At 51.4% G+C, this 8,852-nt stretch overlaps 1 protein-coding gene across 1 annotated transcript; it reads left to right on the top strand.

Annotated features, from left to right (window-relative positions):
* Positions 1-6,727: 6,727 nt before the first annotated feature.
* LOC123105826 (NAC domain-containing protein 22) lies at positions 6,728-8,493 on the top strand. Its single transcript, XM_044527983.1, has 2 exons — positions 6,728-6,990; positions 7,090-8,493. Exons 1-2 carry the CDS (start codon positions 6,807-6,809, stop codon positions 7,950-7,952), a joined length of 1,047 nt encoding a protein of 348 aa, XP_044383918.1. The 5' UTR covers positions 6,728-6,806; the 3' UTR covers positions 7,953-8,493.
* Positions 8,494-8,852: the final 359 nt, after the last annotated feature.

The raw sequence follows: 8,852 nt of genomic DNA, 5'->3' as shown, positions 1-8,852 counted from the left end.
TCATTTGAGATTCAGAATTTATGAATGGGCCAAGCCTATTTATTCTAACAGTATTTAGCTGATGGCACGTCTCTTGGAGCAACGCGGTGCCACTTGAAATAGATTCCTTTACTCTCTACCGTACGTGTACTCGCATCGATTATGGCGTCGGAACGCGGAAACTGTCCATGATTGTCGATTCCCTGTCCCTGCTGGAGATGCTCGAAGTTTGTAGCTTGAAAGGTTGTGTCAACGCTACACGGAGCTCAGCTACGCGTACGAAAAGAGAACATTATAGTGTTGTCCACCACACAACCATCGATGATCTCCCGTACTAAAAGCCCCACTTGATAGTGCACATCTGGGCCATGAAGCTATTCCCTATTTGGGGCATTAACTTGACTCAATTTCGCAGCAAATCTTAACCTAGTAGTTAGTTTAAGGAACTTTTGGATGGTCCCGAGTCTAGTTGGTCCTCTGTGCGACGATCGAGTGGAGGACTCGAGACTTGACAGTTGGTCCTCGCTGCGTTGACGGAAAGTCCGGCGTCGTCCATCCCGAGGACTCCAGTCCGCCGATTGCAGCACCATTGTCGCAAACATTTCTTTCCTACTATATTGTCTGTACTCCCTTCATCCCATTATGTAAGATGTTTTTGGATACTAATAGAAGATAACCTAAGATGCAGCTAATTTGATCTCTATATTTTTCCAGTCAAGCTGAAACGCATGTAGAGGAGACCACTAGTCTAAACTGAAGAACGAATGAAGCACTTGGAAAATTCAGGCTCGGTTTTGTTCATTTGCTCGCTGAATCGGTCATGGAGAAAATAACGAGAAATTGGCGGAGGCTTCCAGTACTCCGACATGACACGACCGCCTGTCTGCTACTGCTAGTTAGTGTGACGACGTTGCTAGCTAGACAGTACTACCATTGAAAGTCCTTAGTTTCAACAGGAAAAAAGGAGGTCGAGGTCAAAGCGAGGACCGCATCCCTCTCGAGTCGCCTTCCCGCGGGCGACTCGGGAGGGCTCCGCCGTCGCCACCGCCTAATCCCTCCAGCGCCCTTCTCCCCCTCCGCCGCTGCCGATGATCGGCACCGGGCAAAGCTCGTGCGTGCGACGGCGGCGGCGGAGGGTCTCTTCTCTCATTTCCGATCTGCGGCGGCGCGGGCGTCCTGATCCACGAGGTGTGGCCCTCCTAACGGTGTGGCGGATCCCGGAGGCGGCGGTGTATGGGTGTCCGGATTCATGGGTGTGGGACTCCCGTCAGCGTGCGGGCTCCCGGCGGCAGCGGGATCGATCGACGGCGGGCTTGGGTGATGGCGTCGACCGTGCGGTGCCGGATCTTGTCGCTTGCGGCGGATCTCACCACTCCGGCCTTTGTGGAGGAACCTGGACCAGGGGCGGCGGTCCTGTTAGGCATGGCGACGGCGCACTCGGCTGGCAACGTTCGCGGGGGTGCATGGACAACGTCTTGACCGCGTGGGCGGTGAGTCGCCAGTGGATCTCCTTCGCGCTGCAAGCTTTCTCCCACTGCACTTGGTGGCTTACGATCGCGGTCGTCGGCCTCGGTGCGTTCACGGGGGCTGGTAGAGGTGACATCGGACCGGAGGAAACTCTGGATGACTCGTTCATCCCGGCGGTGGCGATGACCAGGGTCGCCGTCTTCCTACTTGCAGGCGCCATCGAGGTTCCTGCCCTCCACCCCGACCTCATGCCCGGGTGAAAATTCCTAAATCTCCTTAGATTGGGCGGCGGCGGCACTGTGTGTGTCGTACCCTTCTTGAAGGCGTCGCTTGGGGCGTTTGGGTGCTCCGTTTGAGGAACTACAGGCGGAGGGGATGGGACCAGTGGCAGCAGGCGGTGTTTCGCGTCGGAGGAGCGGTGTGGCATCTGGCACGTCGACAACGGCGGGTCTCAGCGGCATGGAGCAGCGGGGTCTCGCCGGTGGGCATGTGAAGATGAACGAGCGCAAGATGGTGGCGTTGTCTGGCGTCTTGGTGGCGTCGACGGCAGCTATACCGGACAAGGTAGATGCAGCAGTACAACACTGAAGATGGATTGGTGTCAGGTGGTTGTGGCGGCCTCATACCCGGCAGGCGTCCTAGTTGAGGAGCGCGCCGGACTGGTGGGTGCCCCATACCCGGCAAGCGTCCTGGTTGGGACCTCAGGTCTTAGATATTAAGTTCGGTTGCGAGGTCTGTTTGATATTAGGCCCAGACTATCAGCATCCCTACAACAACTGGATAGGAATAGTGATGGATGTTGCCTCGACGGTGATTTTAGTCTTACTGTTGTATGACTTTATAAGGTTTTGTGTGAATAATTAATAAAATGGCTGCATGCATCATTCAGATGCAGAGGCGAGAGGTCCTTCTCCGTTTTTTTCTTTTTAAAAAAAAGCGAGGACCGCAGTTACTTGGCCAAACCGCAGAAAATACTACCCGCACAGTGGCTCGTTGTGAGGCGGTCAACATGGCTGTGGCATTCTGTGGTATCCCGGCGGTCTGCTCTCTACGTTCCGGTCCACAGTACTCGCTGCCGAACCGATGCATGAGCTCGACGCACCCAGAAGAACGAGTCACGGCGGCATGGATTCTAGGGCATTTGCCTAACTAGTATACTGAGCACTACACGTTTCTTCGCGCGCCGTTGATTATTAAGCTAGTCGACGCAAGTGATCCATCTTGCATCTTGCATCGCATGCATGAGACAACGACGACGACGAATCTCTAGTCTCCAGGTCAAGCGTTCACATTTTCGGCCCGGCAAGCTTCAACCGAGCACGTACTAGCTTGGCTTGGGTTCCTCACACTAGTTGTCAAGACGACCAAAGTCGGTCAAGATGACCAAAAGGACAATGGGAGCCACACAAACCTATCCTAGCTAACATTCATAGAGTCATGAGTCATGACCTAAGCTTTTCTGGCAATCTGCACTGCATGGTATAGGGTCACCGGAGATCGGAAATCGCCGAGATACTTTTCGCCATCCTCCTTGGTCTGGACTCATTGCATGGTATAGGGTTGCCTTGCCTGATCAACGGACAATCTCCTACACTAGGTTAGTCAAAAAAAAAATACAAGGTTACGCCCAGAATTTGAATACATGTGGATATGTGGCCACCTTCGAGCCGAGGAGAAAGAAGAAATATAATTGCGAGCAACATGGACCCTGACCCTAGCATCTTTTAAATTGAATGTGGCCTTTAAATAGGGCTCAGTCAAATGACATAACATGTAAAAAAGAAAAAAATATATTTTTTTTGCATGAACCTCAACGGAAAAATCTCACGGATGTAACATCGACCGAGACTTAGTAAGACTGTTTTAAATTTGGAAATGGTCGCCATCGCGGCCGATCCAACCTGCTAGTTTATACTGCCAGATCCAATTTTCAGTTGACGTGGACAGGCAGCCGAGTCATGTGTTTCCATACGATGAACGATGTGGACCTGCCTCATTAAACCATACTTCGCTGTAATTGAAAAAAATAATCGCATTCGGTGTTAGTTGACGGCTGTGCTAGCTTAAAGTAAGATTGTGCGCACCTAATGAGAAAAGCATACTATTTATTTAGTTTTTACATCAAAGTTTAAAAGGCCTTCCTTTTCATCCTCTTGGGAATTTTCCGAAAAGAATGTGTGAACCCTCTAAACCCTCCGACTCTGTATTGAGTGGTGCACACAATAGAAAATTAGTTGAAGAACGCCTTTTATCGTTGTGTGTTTAGACTATTGATCAGATGTATACTGCACGTAAAGAAGTAATTGAATCGACCTTGACCTATGGCGGCTGCTCTAGCTTTTTTTATGCAGACACTCTAGAGCAATCATTCTACGGTGAATTTCCGTTAATAAAACAAATGTTTATTACAAACAAAAACAGAAAGAAAATAAAGCTAAGAAAATGCTACTTCTGTAGACTAATGTAAGACGTTTTAGATCACTAACGTAGTATCTAACTGTCATTTTATCTAACATGGGAAAAGCAAAGGAAGTAAGAGTAGTTACAACCGGACCCCTCAAACCCGTCTCAAATGCCCGGGCAGGCCGCCGGGTCACTGCCCGGTCATGATTTTTTGACCTAGACGGGCCTCTCAAACGCCCGGGCTGACCGGCACCCCCCATATCCAGCCTACATATGGGGCGGATATGGGGCGCACGCACGCCATGTCGGACCCGACAACCCCACCCCACCCCAAATTGCACCAAATCCCCCTCCCCCCTGAGCTGCCGGATCCATTTGCTCTGTCCTCTGTCTTTCTCCTCCACGCCGCCCGGCTCGCAGCTCCGCCGCCGCGCCCGCTCCACAACCGTTCCCGGGCTCTCCGCCGCCAGCTCCAGAAGAGTGCTCCCATCCTCGCCACGGGGGACATTGTCGTCAGCCCGAACGCCATCGTGGTACGCCCGACAACTCTCTGGCTCCGCCTTGCGCTTGATGTGTTCGGCACATTGACCGGCCGGAATTATTGTGATTTTGTTAGTAAATGATGGATTCCAATGCTTCGTCGGACGAGGAGTATGGACCGACGGAGCTTGACCAAATGATTCAAGATGAGTTCTTCGATTCATTGGATCCACAATGGCAACCAAGGAAGCAATGCTTGAGTTTGGCACTTCAAATAAATTCTATGTAAACACTATGTATGCTTGATACCAACATTTGTTATTTACGTGTGACATTGTGGTGCATGATCGACGTGCGTGTATTTGCATGGATTTGAGAGTCCGATTTGAGATATGTGGATACACGGAAGGAAATATGAGGGCTCGTCCGAATGCACCCGCGGGCATGCCGGACGCGTCCGCGGGCGTTTGAGGGACCGGATTTGCCTAGCCCGGTTCTAGATGCTCTAAATCAGCCCAAGGATGCAATCCATTGATCAAGGCACTCTACCCTTGCTTTAGTTATGCATTTGAGAAGATCTTGCTCCAGTTGAATTTCTAGGAACTCACTCAATGATTTCTATCCTTGAAGATTTTGCCATTTTCTTTTCATTCATATGTTCCAACAACCCGAGAAAAGTTAGAAATGATCCACGCATGACAATCCCTAGAAGCACCCTTCCCTTGATTTGCCGCTGATTTCCTCTTCCCATCTCAGATCTCGAGTCCCACCTCTTCTCGCTACCTTCTCTTTGCCACCTGAGGCTGCTGTGGGCTAAGCCACACGGCTGCCAAGGAGGGGGCGGAGGGGAGGTCGTTGTGTTCATGTAAGGTTCCTCCTCCGGGGTAGCTCCTTACGGTAGCGTGGTGGATCAATGGGTTCCTTCAGAGTTGCAACAGCGACGACTTGGAACCCGGTAGTGCGGCAAGGATCACCTGTGTCGGGGTCTTGGCGGCGCATCTGTGGCTTTCATCGGCGGTGACATAGAGGTTGCTCCATGGTGGCATGGTGTGCATCCATTTGGGTCACCAGACGCAACTTGCAGGTGTCTTAGGCGACACGTGTCTGGATGCTAACGGCAGGTGCGGAGGTTGCTCCCTTGGAGGTGCATGGAGCTTTTACAGGAAGCCTTGAGCCTGAATCTGGGCTCAGGTGGTCTTGTGGACGGCGAGGGACACCTGGCCATGGCGGCGCCGGAGAACGGCAGGCATGGATCGGCCTCGGTGTCTGGCCAGTCCCAGATGTTTCCATGTGTCGGCATTGGTGGGCATCGCGCACAGGTGTTACGCGGTAGTGACAAGGCATACCGGATCTGGTGTTGGGTTGGTGTCGTGTGGAGGTGATGAGAGGCACATACCTTCTCTCCCGCACCGGCATCTTCAGGATGCATCTAGCGGAGATGGCTGCTAGGTATTGCTATGGCGCGCTCGGTAACCATTGGCAAGACGACTATGTGGTACTGTTGTGAAGGCGACGTGATGGTGTCACCCCTTCCAACATCTTCTTCTTTGTCTGGCTTATTCTATGAGAGCTAGCCAGTAGAATAAAAGGGGGTGAGACTGATTTCATGTCATCCCATGCATCTAGATTTTCGTGTCGTGCCATCTGCATAAGTGCACCCCCCCCCCCCCCCCCCCTCCCGTTGTGCTTGCCGTAGCCTGGGTCTGCGGAAACGGCAGATTCGACCGGTTAAAACCGAGCAAGGCTCTAGGGTGGTTTAAGTTTCGTGCACGTGTGGACCAGTGCCTCGTGTGGACAACAAGATATGATTATCTTTCATCCACTGCGCATGTTTAGGGGGGTTGTAGACCACCAAACACACCCTAACATTATGTTGTCGCAATATACTAGCATCAAGCTGTTGAATAGTATATCTGCAGATGCAAGATAAACACGGAAAGTGCACTGAAGTAATCACTACCAATGTAATGCTTTAAAAAATGGAGAGTAGTAGCAATCTTTCGAGAAGCTATCCTACGAGTATTTTATTTATTTTGGCTAAAAGTCCTAGCCTTTAGGTTTTCAAAATGGAGAGTGGCACAAGATAAATACAGTATATGGGCAAGAAGAGACTCTGAAATCTGAATGTGGAAAAGGATGAGGAAAGGAGTCAATCTGTGTGACTTCATGAGTCTGCAAACACCAAATCTAAATTAAGCAAGGCAGTGATTAATTTAGTGGTGAGTAAAGCCGGCACAAATCCATTCGATCTTGCGTACCGAGCTAGAGCACCGGTCGCTTTCTCCAATGCCAAGAAACTGCGACCCCTTTTCTGCAGGAAAACGCGTAGGTTGGCATCACTTTCAGGCTCTATATAAACCACTCCGACGCCGGCCACCACCGCCGCCTTCATCATCCAGCCACTTAGCAACTAGCAAGACGAGTACAAGCCACTAGCCAGTAAGCTGTAAGTAGATCGAGCAGAGCAGCAGCGAGCAATGGCAATGGCAGTGGCTGCGTCGACCATGGAGGTCGATCAGGACCTCCCCGGCTTCCGCTTCCACCCCACGGAGGAGGAGCTCCTGGGATTCTACCTCTCCCGCGTCGCCCTCGGCAAGAAGCTCCACTTCGACATCATCGGGACCCTCAACATTTACCGCCACGATCCCTGGGATCTTCCCGGTACGTACACATCACAAGAAACATTGTCACAGTGATCGACCGATCGATGTACTCCTGTATGAGCAGCGAGATGACAGAGATGTGTGTGTGGATGTGCAGGGATGGCAAAGATCGGGGAGAGGGAGTGGTACTTCTTCGTGCCGCGTGACCGGAAGGCGGGGAGCGGCGGGCGGCCGAACCGGACGACGGAGCGGGGTTTCTGGAAGGCGACGGGCTCCGACAGGGCCGTCCGGAGCACGGGTGACCCCAAGCGGGTCATCGGGCTCAAGAAGACGCTCGTCTTCTACCAGGGCCGCGCTCCCCGGGGCTCCAAGACGGACTGGGTCATGAACGAGTACCGCCTCCCTGACACCGGCGCGGCGCCGCCCAGTGAGGACACGGTGCTGTGCAAGGTGTACCGGAAGGCCACGCCGCTCAAGGAGCTAGAGCAGAGAGCCTTTGAGATGGAGGAGATGAAGCAGAGGCCCCGCGGCAACGGTGGCGCGGCCAGAGCGTGCCCGGTCCCGGCAGCCGGCGATTTCTACCTGTCGTCATCCGACGACGCCCGGGACAACTTCCTGATGCCCTCCTCCTCCTCCTCGTCGGTGGCGCTGTCTGGCAACAGCAGCAGCCACGACGCGCCCATGGTAGCCAAGAAGGAAGCAGACCTGGCCACGGTGGCCGTGGAGTCGACGTCGTGGCTTCCGCACGCGGCGAACGCGCCCTTCAGTCTGCAGCTCCCGGCCGTGAACCCACCCTGTGGCTTCGAGCTCCCGGCGGCGAACCATGGGATGTCGAACATGTGCAGTCTGCAGCTACCGGCGGCGAGCCAGGGTGTGGTGGACCTACCCAGCCTGCAGCTCCCGGCGGCGACCAACCATGGAGTCTTCGACTGGCTCCAGGACCCGTTCCTGACGCAGCTCCGCAGCCCGTGGCAGGACCAGCATTGCCTGTCCCCCTACGCCCATCTGCTCTACTATTGATCGATGGACTGGAGCTGGTGACGAGCTCACGGTCGATCTCCAGAGGCGAGCTCAAAGCAGAGTTGATGGTAATTAGCTGTGAATTCGGTTGTGCATAGCACTTCGAACCTAGACGTTCACCCAATGTTACTTTTGTGCGTTTTAGCAAGGTGGTGATGTTTAACATGACAGTTGCAACTAAGATTGCAACGAATTAACATAGGAAACTGTCTTGTGTTTGCCAAAGTTCACAAATTGGAAATGACTGGTATCTTCTTTAATACTCCCTCTGTAAAACTGTTTATAAAAAGCACATGCTAAAAAATTGCCAAAATATACAACAAAACACAGACTAGAATTGCATTGGTAGCCTACCAAAAAAATACCTATATGGCAAATAGGCCATAGTAAATCTCAAAAATAAGAAACCAACAAAAACAATACCGTGGTCCGAAATGCAGACAGCGAAGATCATACTTGGCAAATTTGCATATTAATTTAAAAAATACGTTCAAGGAATTTGCCATGCTTTATATTTTTATTTTCCACACAGAGGAAAATTGCCATGATTTTTTTGCCATGTCGCTAAAATTAAAATTGACATGCTCTTAATAACAAAATTTTCATGTTATTAAAAATAAAATTTTCCTGCTCTTAATAATAAAGTTGGAGATGTTAGCACGGGGTATATTCAACCGGTTCGGATGGCGGTCGCATAACAGGATAGGAGTCTAGAAAGCTTATCCTTCATATTGCCGTACCGGTTGTGATTGTCAACATGTATTTTCCTTTTTATTCTTTTGCTTTGCTCCGCTTGCGAGCTGTAATATTTTTATGACTTTGTGATACTTTATAGATTTTTTAATAAGATGGCAGCATGCATCATTATGATGCAGAGGCGGGGTATGCCTCCATTTCTAA

The sequence above is a fragment of the Triticum aestivum genome, chromosome 5A (assembly GCF_018294505.1).
Source record: "Triticum aestivum cultivar Chinese Spring chromosome 5A, IWGSC CS RefSeq v2.1, whole genome shotgun sequence".
Classification (NCBI taxonomy): domain Eukaryota; kingdom Viridiplantae; phylum Streptophyta; class Magnoliopsida; order Poales; family Poaceae; genus Triticum; species Triticum aestivum.
Note: the sequence above shows the minus strand (reverse complement) of the source record. Positions and strands in the feature narration are given on the sequence as shown.

Coding starts and splice junctions, on each gene's coding strand:
- LOC123105826 (XM_044527983.1), top strand. CDS start 6,807: ATGGCAATGGCAGTGGCTGCGTCGACCATGGAGGTCGATCAGGACCTC. Junction 6,991..7,089: donor CGATCCCTGGGATCTTCCCG/GTACGTACACAT, acceptor GTGGATGTGCAG/GGATGGCAAAGATCGGGGAG.